Source organism: Ursus americanus, chromosome 4 (assembly GCF_024610735.1).
Source record: "Ursus americanus isolate L20-20 chromosome 4, mUrsAme1.1.p, whole genome shotgun sequence".
Lineage (NCBI taxonomy): Eukaryota > Metazoa > Chordata > Mammalia > Carnivora > Ursidae > Ursus > Ursus americanus.
The window spans coordinates 84,362,862-84,376,552 of NC_142130.1; the positions used below are offsets into that span (position 1 = coordinate 84,362,862).

A 13,691-nucleotide genomic window follows, 5' to 3' on the forward strand; every position below is an offset into this window, starting at 1 on the left:
TTTGTTTTCTAATAATCCTGTTAATTTTTAACCATACTTTGATTTGGGACTAAGTTTCTTTCCAGAATTTATCATTATTTCTTTGTAGATGATTCCAGTTCAAGATATATATCAAATTAATACACTGACAGATTGTCATTGTGGAATAAATGTATGTGCAATCATACTGGTCAATTTTACCTGATAGGGATGTTTATATATCAAATATGTAATCAATGGTAATAATCTAAGAAAGTTATGTTTCCTAACATTTTACAGTTTTTTTTTTTTTAAGATTTTATTTGAGAGAGTGATAGAGAGAACACAAGGTGGGGGGAGAGGCAGAAGGAGAAGCAGACCCCGCTGAGCAGGGAGCTCAATGTGGGGCTAGACCCCAGGACCCTGGGATCATGACCTGAGCTGAAGGCAGATGCTTAACTGACTGAGCTACCCAGGCATCCCTTAACTACAGTTTCTTATGTTTTTTTTTTTTTTTAATTTATTCGAGACAGAGAGAGAGATAGAGAGAGAAAGAGAAGGGATGGATAGATGGAGAGGGAGAAAGGGAATCTCAAGCAGACTCGCTGCAAACTTGGAGCCTGACTCAGACCTGATCCCACCACAAGACCATGACCTGAGCCACAATCAAGAGTTGGACGCTTAACTGACTGAGCCACTGAGGCACCCCTCTTACAGCTTATTGTGTCTTTTTCATTATATAGTGCAGGCAGGACCATGTGACTTGCTCTTCTCTCTTGATTTCTTATACTTAAATCCATTTTTATTTTTTAAATTTATCTTTATTTTTTATTTTTTAAAGATTTTATTTATCTGACAGAGAGACAGCCAGCGAGACAGGGAACACAAGCAGGGGGAGTGGGAGAGGAAGAAGCAGGCTCCCAGCAGAGGAGGATTCTGGGATCATGACCAGAGCTGAAGGCAGACGCTTAACAACTGAGCCACTTGAGGCCCCCCTAAATTTATTTATTTTTAAAATATTTTATTTATTTGAGAGAGAGAGAGAGAGAGAGAGACTGAAAAAGAACACACAAGTGGGGGGAGTGGCAGAGACAGAAGCAGGCTTCCAGCTGAGCGGAAACCTGATGGGCACACCCATGATCCCCAAGATCATGACCTGAGCCAAAGTCAGATGCTTAACTGACTGAGCCACCCAGGTGCCCCAACTTACATATCTTTCAAGAAAGACTGGGGGAAAATTGAAAAGGCCAGCAGTGACAAAAATACTTTCAATACTCCTTTGCCCAGTCACTGTCCTTCCACACCAAAGAACATCTGGAAAACTTCCGCACATCCTTTGGCGTTTAAAAACTGATACAGCTGACCAAAGTCCATGTGATTTCCTCTGGCTCCATTAACACTGAACACTTTTTCTTCAAAACCTGAAAATTTTCTCTGTCTTTCTATTTCGTCATTTGTACCATCATAAGGGATGTCTTCTCGATGGCGAATTAAAATTCTCTTCCAGTTTAATTTTCTGAGTCTGAAAAGAAATTTTCAAAGTAGACATATTGAAAATGTGTTTTGTCTTCTAGAGCATTGAAAATAGAAGTTATAAAACAGACTTATCAATGCCTTTTCCCAGAAATAAAAAGATTTACTTTTTATCTCATAGGGATTTATTTTAATCAAATAAGATGGTGGTCACGATCCTATCCCCAAACTCATTTATTGCTACTGCCTCATATCAACATTTTAGAAATGTGGAAATTGCTGTATCTCAAACTCTCAAAGGGATTTCTTAGAAACTCATTTAGGATGCCAGCACAGAAATGAGAAGATGAGAAACCACTTTGTTTCACAAGGTATGCACAGCTTATCATATCGCTAAGAAGAATCAGATCCATGGAAATGGAGGGGATCATAACATCTTGGACAGGGGCGCAATTAAACAGCTATTTACAGAACATCTCCTATGTGCATTACGTCAGGGAAGTGGGTGATGCCGATCATATGTGAGTTCTGTTTTATCCATTGACTTGAGACTGAATCCCCATAAGGTACAACCCCAGGGACATACTAATTTCCACATCTCTAGTATCTTGTTTACTGCTAAAATTATTGACATAGCATACAACATTTGTGAAAGCAAACCTTGACCAGAATTCTTCACAGGCGCTTTGTGGGCCTTCCACACAAACAACACCAGGTTTCCCAGGCATGCTAAATCCAGATAGGGAAAGCTCCTTTGCCCACTCTAGAATATTCTTTCTTTTCCACTTGCTATAGATGTGATGGCTATAGATCCATAGTCTTGTAAGAATGAGATCAATTGGCTGGAGTGTACTTCCTGGAGCAGGGGAAGGTGTGGTGTCTCTGCTGATATAGCCAGAAGCATGTTCTCTAACCCACTCTGTGGCATTCAATATACAGACATCTCCGAGACAATTCTTTTGCAGGTATGTGGTCAGATCTGTGTTCAGCTGAGTCTGCTGGGATCTACTTAGTGATACTGATCTGATGGAAAACATATGGGATAAAAAAATTAAATCCATTTTCTTGGAACAGAAAACAAACTTAAGCATTGCTTCTATTCTCAGGTTGATTTTAACCTTTGATATTGGCCAATTTCTGTAACATACCTGACAGTAATTTCAGGCAGGACTTCAGGGTATTTAAAGGGAAGAATACAGGCCAGAGAGAACATCACCTGATTAAAAAAGAAAAAAGAAAGAAAGAAAAAAAGAAGAACAAGAAGAAAATCACCTAAGTGGTGTTTTAAGTCTTGACAGGGTTCAGTTCTTCTAAAAGCAAACTGAATTACCAACTGAATTACCATTGCTTCTTCAGATACATCCAGGTTCACATTGATAGTAAAGTAAACTTTCGAAGATCGTCCCTCCATTGTCCTCTTTTCAATACAATCTTTCAGTTCTGCTAAAGCCAGCTGGTCATTCACTATGAGCTCGTTCTCACCAGGGAACATACTGGCTAGCAGGTCTAACTCAGAGAGCTGGGCCTCTGCCTGTTCAATCTCCATCACTTTTGGATATCTGTAAATTTCTAAGGAGATAAGGATAAGAGAGATAATTTACAAATACAATCAATAGACCAATATAGGTCCTTATTGAAAGTGTGTTTGGTTTCTTCATAAAATGTGAAATTAAACAGATTTACTAAGTATCCAAACTATGGGCCAATCCAGTGAAAGCCATAAAACTCTAATAATAACCAGGCATCACATTCCTCTGTTTCTGGACAGTCGACCTGGAATCTTGAGCTACCACAATGAACAATTTCACTGAAATAAACTAATTATGTAGTCAAAAGCCATATCAACGATATAGCCAGGAGAGAGGTTATGACTGGCTATTTTGGAAACCTAGAATGAACAGAATAAGTAAGAGAGTTAGTTTTGTGGATAGTTAATACTTTTCTCTTAATATTAGTGTTTATTAGTTTTTAAAAAGCAGAAGAATGTGAAGAAGAGAAAAGATGCTAACAATCCCATAGCTCAAGTAACCTCTGTTAACATTAAAAAAAAAAAGTACTAGGTTATAAAATTTAAGTGGGAGAAGGTTAAAAATGAAGGTAAAGTTTCAGCGGATGATCTCTTCCCCTACCCGCCTTAGTCTCCCATCCAAGGTGAAGAGTTTAGGTGTTACAGAAACAAAAAATATTTTAGGCATTATACACTTACATAAACGGAAAATACATGGTGGTATAATGTTTTAGTATATGTAAAGAGTGAGATATATAATCAAAATGTATCCATACGGATCATATAAACATATCTTTTTCCCCACCTCTTCCCCTCCAAATATGTCAAAGGTCTATTCACTGTCAGTACATAGTGATTTATCTCATTCTTTCTAGTGGTTGACTGTCATACTGAATCATGTTGATATGTCATAATTTATTGCATTCTTTGCCTATTCATGGGCACTTGGATTGTTTCCATACTTTTGCTATTATGAACATTTCTTTAATATAAGTTTTTTTCATACATACAGTTTGGCAAACTTAATACTGTATTCTCAAGGATAAGTTTGTAGAGGTGGCTTATTGGGTCAATAGGTACAACATTTTAGATTTTGGTAGATATTGCCAGGCTGCCTTCTAAAAGTTGCCATGCTGAAATTTAAGTTTTACATAGCCCTCCCCCCTTTTATTTTTATTAATTTTATTAATTTAAAAAATATTTTATTTATTTATTTGAAAGAGAGAGAAAGGGCACGTGAGCAGGGGGAGGGGGGCAGAAGGAGAGGGAGAAGCAGACTCCCCACTGAGCAGGGAGCCCAACTTGGGGCTTGATCCCAGGACCCTGAGACCATGACCTGAGCCGAAGGCAGATATCCAACTGACTGAGCCACTCAGGCACCCAGCCCCTCTCACCGACCCCCCCCGCCAATTCTTAATACATAATCTTTTTATGGTGTTTTGTGTCTGTGTGTACCATTCATGAGTTTTTAAGTAGGCATGCATATTCATCAACTTCTGCTTTCATGGCTTCTGGCTTTGGAAAGTCTTCTCCATTCCAGGGTTATAAAGGTTACCGAGATGCTAATCAAGTAGGATTTTTTTTTTTAGATAAATTAATTCAATTTGCAAGAAAAAGCATGGGAACTTCTGATAAAATATGGAGGCTGTTTCCTTTCTCTGTGACCCCATTAAAATGAGAATAAAGGATAAATTCTCAAAGACAAAAGGAAAGGAAATAACAAAAGTTATCAACAAAATTTTGGAAGGTGAAAAGGGGTAAATGAATTATAACTAACTTATATTTCAGCTTTCTTCCCTCTATTAACTGCTTGGTCAGGTGGGTGGGGGAGCTGCAGAACTCAGGAAGGCTCAGGAACCAGCACCAGGTACCCTAGAAAGCAGCAACGTAGTGTGCAGTAGAAAACATGAATTTGTTGAAAGTCTTGAGTCTAGAGTCTAGACTTAACTAGACTCTAGCTTAGGATTTCTCAATCTTGGCACTATTGATATTTCAGACCAGATAATTCTGTGTGTGTGTGTGTGTGTGTGTGTGTGTGTGTGTGTGTGTGTGTGTGTGTAGGGGGCAACCTCTGCTTTTAGTTATTGTATTTAGACAACTTACATTTAATGCAATTATTGATATGTTTGGACTTAAGTCACCTATTTCATTTTGTTTGTTTTCTGTTTTCCATTTCTTTGTTTTCTTTCTTTTACCTGCTTCTCCCTCTGCCCCTGCTTGTGCTTGCTCTCTCTCTCAAAAATACATAAATAAAAATTAAAAAAAAAAGTTTTAGAAAGTCTTGATTTCCCCCTTCATTCCTGAGGATATTTTTACTGGATATGACATTTTAGGTTGACAATTCTTTATTTTCAGCACTTGAAAAATATCATGCCTCTTCATTTTGGCCCCCATAGTTTCTGATGAGAAATACTCTCTTATTTGAAACTTATAAATACTCTCTTATTTGAAACTTATAGCAAAGGTTCATTTCTTGCTTGCTTTCAAGATCCTTTCTTTGTCTTTAGTTTTCATAGGATTGACTATGATGTGTCTTCATGTGAATTTCTTCGGGTTTTTTGTGCTTGACATTCATTTAATTTCTTGAATCTGTTTATGCCTTTTGACAAATTTGAGAAAATTTCAACCATCATTTCTTCAAATACTTTTTCAGCTCGCCCCCCCCTTCCAGAATGACATGTTAGATCTTTTGTTATAGTCCCATTCTTAAAACTCTGTTTGTTCATTTATTTTTGGCCTCTTTCTCTCCACTCTTCAGACTGGATAATTTCTATTGTTGTATCTTCCAGTTAACTGATCCTTTCCTCTGTCCCCTACCTTCTGTTCCTGAGTCCATCTACTGTGTTTTTAATTTTGGTTATTGCAATTTTCAGTTCTATCATTTCCATTTGGTTCTTCTTTATATCTTCTATTTCTTTACTGGGACTCTCTTTTTTTTTTTTTTTTAATTTGCTTGAAGTGTGTTTATAATTGCTTACTGAAAAATTTTTAAGGTAGTTTTTTTTTTTTTTTTTTAAGGACTTCATTTATTTGACAGAGAGACATACAGTGAGAGAGGGAACACAAGCAGGGGGAGTGCAAGAGGGAGAAGCAGGCTCCCCGCTGAACAGGGAGCCCAATGCAGGGCTCAATCCCAGGACCCTGGGATCATGACCTGAGCCGAAGGCAGACACTTAACTGACTGAGCCACCCAGGCACCCAAGATAGGTATCTTTTTTTAAGTTTTATTTATTTAAGTAATCTCTACATCCAACGTGGGGATTGAACCCATGACCCTGAGATCAAGAATCACATGCTCCTCTGACTGAGCCAGCCAGGTGCCCCCAAGATAGGTGTTTTAAAATCTTTGTCAGGGGCACCTGGCTGGCTCAGTAGGAAGAGCATGCAACTTCCTGATCTTTGTCGTGAGTTCAAGTACCATGTTGGGTCTATAGTGATTACTTAAAAATAAAATTAAAAAAAATAAAATAAAATCTTTGTCAGATAATTCTACCATCTCTGTCATCCTGGCATTGGCATCTATTTTATTGTCTTTTTTATTTAGTTTGAGATTTTTTTCCTTGTTTTTGGTATAATGATTTTTTTTTTACTGAAATCTGAACATTTTAGGTATTATGAGACTCTGAATATTACTCAAATCTTCCATTTTAGCACACTTTTCCTGATACCCTGCTTCAGAAGGGAGAAAAAAGGGGGGCTTATGGCTGGGGAGGGTGGAAGTGCCTCCTTATTGTTACCCACGTGGCCTCCACTAACACCATGTTGATGGGCCACTTTGTTAATGCTAGGTGTTGGTGAATGTTGGACTCCCCACTAGACTTCTTGGGTATCTCTCCAGCAAGGTAAAGGAGCGATGCCTTGTTATTGCAGCATCAGAGTGGAAACACAGGCTCCCCATGTAGTCTGATATGGATCTGACATGGGTCTGACACTAAACTCTGGTCCTCATTATCACTAGGCACAGAGGAAAGTCCCAGATACCTATTCAGATTTTTTTGATACCATCCTAACAAGAAGTGGGCATTGAAATGCTTATTACAGCTCAGTGAAGGTGGAATCTAGGCTCCCTTTGCTGGTGTGGTAGGGGAGGAGCCACAGTGTTTTCTTTGGTATTTGCCTGGTGTAGATAGAGCATTTATTATCCAACTGTTTTCCATCTTGCTCAGCTGCACATTTCTTGGTATTTTAGCCAGAGAGAACAGGGTTTTTTGAAGCTTTACAATTTTCTTTTTTGGTTTGTACCCTTGGTATTTCTGGATTGCTGCTTCTTTAATCAAGTCTTGGATATTTGAGGCAAAAAAATTACCCAGGGAAGTTACCACTGTGTCCTTCCTTGGGTCCCAAGGTCCGTAGTTGGTCTGCCTTCCCCTTCACTTTTCAGAGTCTTTTGTGTTTGTTTTATACATAGCGTCTAGAATCTTTAGTTGTACTTAGCACGACAAATTAGGAAAAATACATCTACTCTGTTGTTCCAAAAGTGGAAGTCCCCCTACACAATATTTTTAACTTACTGAATTAGTGTGCATGTGCAAACACACACACACACAAAGATGGTTAACATCTGGTAATTGTTATAGAAGAAAGAGTTGGTATAAGGAAAGCTGATCTAAAGATTCCAATTCTGTGAAGCTGATCTAAGGGAAAAAAAGTCAGTATGTAAAAAAGGTATTTATAAGGATGTTCATTGCTTATTATTTATAATAAAAAATCAGACATGACCTAAATGTTCAACAATAGATTAAATAAATATATATATCTGAACAGAATATTATGAGATCATTAAAAATATATATTAACACTGATATTCATGATACAACAGTTACTTAAAAAAGTAGACTGTAGAATATAAATAGGTATGATCATATTATTCATTGTTATATTATTACATACATGAAAAAAGTCAGAAAGAGAATTCACCAAATTAGTTTGTTAAATGTGGGTAGAAGGAAGAAGAGAAGGACAAATTTGTATGCTTCTATATGTTTGAAGTTTCAGGATTAGTATGTAGTCCTTCTGAATTCAGAAAAAAACAAGAGTTATAGATCTGAAAAGAAAAACAGAGCTCAGTCCCTTTGCTCTAAAGGAAACAGGCTTACCTTCTCAAAGAGAATTTACTCTGTGAAATCAAACACCATTATCTTGGCTAATGGCGTCTTCATGGAATTCCTTCTCATCTTTGGGTAACTGTTTATTGAGTAACTACTGTATGTAGAGCTTCATCCTTCATTCCTTCCTGGAGCTTTCTATTTAGTTTGAGGATCAGGATGTATTATCTGGTAAGATAAAGAACAATGAAGATAAAAAAGGCTAAGTGTTAAATGACTAGTATAGGCATTATTTTTGGGATTAAAAGGAGCACATGATCAATGAAATGGGCTATCAGGAAAGATTTAAGGAAGGAGACAGGATCTGAGTTGAACCTCTTTTCTAGTTTTTTTTTTTTTTAAAGTTTTATTTATTTAAGTAATCTCTACACCCAATGTGGGGCTCGAACTCACGAACCTGAGATCAAGAGATGCATGCTATTCTGACAGAGCCAGCAAAGTGACCCTGAGTTGAGCCTTAAAGATAGGCTAAGACTTAGACAAGTGGAGAAGGAAGCATAGCTGGGAGAGAAGAAAGGTCTGTAAGACAGGAAAACACAAGAAAAATAGTATAGACTTGAACCTGTCCCTTCCTCACAACCTGAGTACAAAGGTCTAATTCAGGGGCTCATTATTTGGACCATTTTCTCTTACACTAGTTACTTTTTGTTTGTTCCCTAAATACATTCTTGGTCCTTCTTTTCCCTGCTCTAGACTCTGGAAAACTGACCTCTGCAGCCTATACCACCCCACTCTTCTTTCTTGTGGTTAGTTTCAGCTAATGCTCTGGCAGGAAGGGGGAGAATGGGAGGAGAAAGAAGCCAGGGTATTTCTTCACCACACTTCCTGTTTTGGTGGGATTCTGGCTACGGCCATGACCCTCAAGACCATAGCTTTTGTGGGCAGTCCTTCTTCCTCAACTCCAGCAACTCTTCCAGGCCTAGGTGCCTAGGGGCACCTCTGTAAACAGTCCCTTCATCAAGCAGTTTCTTCAAAATTTCAAAGTTGAGTGTGTATCTATTTTCTTCTAGAACCTTTACTCCTCTTACCTGGACTCTGCCTCCATCATCTCATGCTCCATATTGTATGTACATATCGTATGCAGTGTCTAACAAAGGTCTACCAAGACATGCAAGAGAGCACCAACTACTTATTAGGAAAATGTTCACATAATTCGTGATTGGGTAACAATGTTGCAGTCTGAGAGGAGGAGTGGGGGTGTGTTAGGTTTCCCTCAGTTGAAGGCAAACTAGCTGAAGACCCTGACAGCTATTTAGTGGAGTGAATTTATCCCAGTTCATGATCTGGCTGTTAGTTTCACAAACTGGTAGCACAAAATGCCAGCACATTCAGAGTGGATCCAATTCAAAAAGGCTGCCTTGGATGATTCATTAAAGCCCTCTAAGAACATGTCCTCCCTTTATTACATCTTCTTTATTCCATCCAATATAGTTGGATTGTTTAATATTAGAATATGGTATTTAGTCAACAATTTAGCTAGTTCACTGTATAGTAGTTTTAAAGAATAAAAAAAGTTCTTCTACTTAAATAGAGATGTACATTAGTCACAACTGACCGATTAATAACTGTATTGGGTCCTGTCAAAAACACATCAAGGGTTATGAGAATGACTAAATGTGGTGGGGTGTTGAGTTCATTACGATTAACTGGATAGGAATCAGGAAAATATGAAGCACTCTTGTACACATTGGGCTGTCTCCACAGATCAGAGTATAAATCAATGCCAACAAGTCATTCCTAATCCCAGTGCTTTTTCAACTAAAGTCATTGAAACATTGTTTATCAAGGTGTCAGTGCTATGCTGGGAAAAAAAAACTACACAAAGTATTTTGTCCTTAAATAAGTTCTTGAAATGCTGAACGACACAAGGTTTAACAGGTTTCTTTAGGGTGACCGTGGGCCATCCCATTGTCCCGACTAGTATTTATCTTAGACAAAATAACCCCATTTGGACAATAAATTATGTGGGCACACTTTTTGTGTGTGGCTTCTCAAAGTCTTTGTTGTTAGATTCCCATATGGATTGTGAATTTCTAGGAAGTTTTAGTATGCTAAGTATCTCAAACCTATTTAACCCCAGATTTTTTCCCCCCTAGACTTAATATTAGCTCTCTTCTACACAGAACAGATCAGGAATCCCTGCTTTGTCATCTAGCCACCCTAATATAAGTAGTTTAAATATTATCAATGCTACCCATCATCTTTGAGTTCTTTTCAAAAACTGTTAGAACTGCAAACACTTCTCCCTTCTTTAAACACAATGTTTTCTTTACTAACCAGTCACTTCATATTATTTTATATCCTATTTCCATTTGACATCCTCACTTATGCATTTGCTCTGTTATTAAAAAAAATATTCATGTAAGTATTCAAAATCCCTGAACTCATTGGAATTCCATGAATATATTTTCTAGTCTTTTTTAAAGTTGAGGTTAGATAGTTATTAGAGGTTATTAGAGGATTAGATGGTTATTAGAGGAAGTGAATTTATCGTATTTTTATCATAGTATGTGCTCTGCTACTTAAACTGCCAATGTGCACTTAACAATTGTGTGACCTTAGGCAGGTGGCTAAATTTCTCTGTGCCTCAGTCTCCCCATCTCCAAAATGGGAATGATAGGGTTGCTGTGAGGATTAAATGATAATGTGTGGAAGGTGCTTTAAACAGTGCCAGGCAACAGAGTAAGTATTATAAAAATGTGTCTTGAGCATCTATCGTGTGTCAAGCATTGTCCTTGGTACCAAGACTATAACAATGAACAAAAGTCACACACAAAAAATGCCTTTTCCAGGAAAGAAGAACAGCAGGTGCAAAGGCCTTGTGGCAGGGAAGTGCTAGCCCAGGTGCCGGAGCAGACTAAGCCTGGCACAAGATTTTAGGAGACAACATTAGAGGAGAAATGTGGGGCAGTTTATGTTAGGACTCAGAGGGCATGGCCAGGACTTTGGATTTTATTCTAAATGATATGGAAGGCCACTGCAGGGGTTTGACTTACTTATGGAGAGGCACAGATCTGATGCTGTGAAATGTGCAGGGGAATGAGGATGAAAGGTGGGGGACGAGGGAGGCACTACAATGACTTGGGGAGAGATGACAGTGGCTTGGATTAGGATGTGGTAGTCCAGGTGGGGAGCAACATTCGAGTTCTGGACATACAGAAAAAGTAAAACCAACAGGATTTATATATGTGATATGGAAGAATGAATCCAAGGCATTAAGAAACTGGAAGGATGGATGTGGCATTTAGATAGGGAAGATGGTGGACACCTGAAGCTGGGTTTTAGAAATACTACGTAATGAAGTACCTATTAAGACACCTACTCAATAGAGATGTTCAGAAGACAGCTGGATATACAGTTATGCAGCTTATGAGGTACCCGGCATGTTTGTTGTCACCGAGTAAATGAAGTTGGGAGCAAGTCCCACTGAGTTCCGAGGTCTGGAAGATGAAATAGAGCCAGCAAAGAAGTTTGGGGCCAAGCGACCCGTGTGAGAACAACTATGGGACTGATGTTACAGTCATATCATTTATTGTCCAAATATTTTCATAGATAAGATTTCAATGCCAAAAAAACACTTGAAGAGAATTTTCGGACTCAAGATTTCAGTGAATGCTGTACGAACGTAGAATGAAAATTGTATTTCCTAAGTGGAATCATTCTTTTTCCTCGCAGATTTTTATTTTACAGAGCAGAGCGGGTCCAAGCAGCACAAGACCTGATACCCGGCAAGTTGCAGGGGACCACGACCGAAACCTTGTGCGCAGGCGCCGTCGCCCCTAACAACTGACTGAGCCTGGGGGTGGGGGTGCGGGTGGTGGTGAGGGTGGGAAGGGAGGGTCTGGCTGAGGGCGGGGTCAAGAAGGGCTGAAGCCGGCTCTAACCAATGAGCAGTGTGTAGCGCGCGGGAAGGCGGGGCCACGACGCCGCCAAGTTCCCGGAGGGATAAACGGGCCTCTGCCACAGGGGAAATCCCCGGTTCCGGTGGGCAGCAGTAGACTGAAGACTCACCTGGAGCCATGAACCCCCTCGGTGCTGAAACCCTGGATTTTCTGGCTGCATGTACAGCTCAGGTCTCATCTACAGGGAGCGTCAGAGTTCCAGCACTAGGCAATCCGAAGCCTACAAACCACTCCAGCGACGCGGCCTAGGGGAAGTGAGGCAACGCCCTACCGGTTTGGCGCATGCGTCCGCGCAGGGGCTACACGCTCCGGAAGCGCATTGGTCGTGATTGGTTGGTCTTCGCAGGTGCTCGGCGGCTGGAATTCTTGGCAATGCACTTCTCAGTCGCAGAGTTCAAATTCCACCCTATTGGCATTTCCCAGCTACAGTCACGGAGAAGTATTAGACGGCACTGTTTCCTGGATTAAGGAATGGTCCATTAAAGTAACGCTCCTTAAATTCAAACATGCGTAGGAATCGTTCCGTTTTATGTAGCGTGGTATTCAGTAGTAGGAGTGGCGTTCTCTGTTCTGCTGATACCTTGCCACACAATAGGGATGCTTCTGGCCCCTAAATAGTAAGGCCTTAGAGAGAGGTGAGCCTGGATGGTGGTCGTGGAGACTTTAGGAAATATCGTGTTATTGTATAGAAATTTATCTCTGATAATAAAAGGACAGTTTAAAGGCGACTCCACCATGAGAGTAATTTTTTTCCTCACAATCTAAATACAGGTAATGCACTTTTTTCTTTATGTTACATATTCATTTTAGAAATCTCAAGATTTTTTTGTGGACATATTCATTGGCATAAGGTATCAAACTTGCACAACTTTTTTATGAAAATAAGATTAATACCTATGTTTTCATAGCTGCATCTTTGACTTGGTGCTTTGTGGGCATTTTTCAATGTCATTAATCAATTTTTCTCCAACTTTTTTTAAATTGAGATTTTATTTATTTATTTGAGAGACAGAGAGCACAAGCGGGGGGAGCGGCAGGCAGAGGGAGAAGCAGGCTTCCCTCGGAGCAGGAAGCCCAATATGGGGCTGGAGCCCAGGACCCTGGGATCATGACCCTAGCCAAAGGCAGACACTTATCCGAGCCACCCAGGACCCCTTTTCTCCAGTTTTTATGAGAAATTTCAAGCATGCAGTAAAGTTGAGAGAATTTTGCTGTGAAGTAGTGGAGTGACTCTAAAGTGAGGAAAAAAAGAAGGGGGCGATTTTGCTCCTCAGGGGACATTCGGTAATGTCTGAAAACATTTTGAGTTGGCACAACTGGAGGGGTGCTTCTGGCATCTAATGGATAGGGTCCAAGGATGCTGCTCAACTTTCTGCAATGCTGAAGACATCCCCCCTCAACAAAGAACTTGCTGGTTAAACTGTCCATAGTGCTGAGGTTAAGAAACTAATACTATCATGATTCTAGGCACTACTGTAACATTTTATTCTACCAGCTTTGTCATATATCTAATCCATTCAACAATCCATGTTTTGATGCATTTCAAAGCAATTGCAGACATTAGCATAATTTTCTCTAAGTACTTCAGCGTGCATAACATTAAGATGCAAATGTTTGACTTTTTATTTTGAGGTAAAAATGAAATGCACATCTTAAATGTATATTTGCTGAGTTTTGACAAACGCATACACCTGTGTAGCTCATCAACATTTAGAAGGCTATTGGGCAGAATTAGGAGAGCTGCGT

The 13,691-nt window shown here is 39.4% G+C and overlaps 1 protein-coding gene across 2 annotated transcripts; it reads right to left on the bottom strand.

Moving 5' to 3' along the window:
* Positions 1-258: 258 nt before the first annotated feature.
* On the bottom strand, positions 259-12,605 carry RWDD2B (RWD domain containing 2B). Of its 2 annotated transcripts, XM_045785487.2 has the most exons (6): positions 12,055-12,605; positions 8,035-8,211; positions 2,774-3,000; positions 2,580-2,647; positions 2,092-2,454; positions 259-1,480 (listed from the first exon to the last, which is right to left on the bottom strand). In XM_045785487.2, exons 3-6 carry the CDS (start codon positions 2,975-2,977, stop codon positions 1,246-1,248), a joined length of 870 nt encoding a protein of 289 aa, XP_045641443.1. In that variant the 5' UTR covers positions 2,978-3,000; positions 8,035-8,211; positions 12,055-12,605; the 3' UTR covers positions 259-1,245. The 2 variants fall into 2 exon arrangements, with proteins under 2 accessions (XP_045641443.1, XP_087717881.1); XM_087861755.1 differs by lacking the exons at positions 8,035-8,211; positions 12,055-12,605 and adding an exon at positions 3,170-3,191.
* Positions 12,606-13,691: the final 1,086 nt, after the last annotated feature.

Excerpts from the sequence above, each read along its gene's own strand:
- RWDD2B (XM_087861755.1), bottom strand. Across the intron at positions 2,455-2,579 it reads CTGCCTGAAATTACTGTCAG|ATCAGTATCACTAAGTAGAT; the intron begins GTATGTTACAGA and ends GTTTTCCATCAG. Across the intron at positions 1,481-2,091 it reads TGTGAAGAATTCTGGTCAAG|ACTCAGAAAATTAAACTGGA; the intron begins GTTTGCTTTCAC and ends ATTTCTTTTCAG.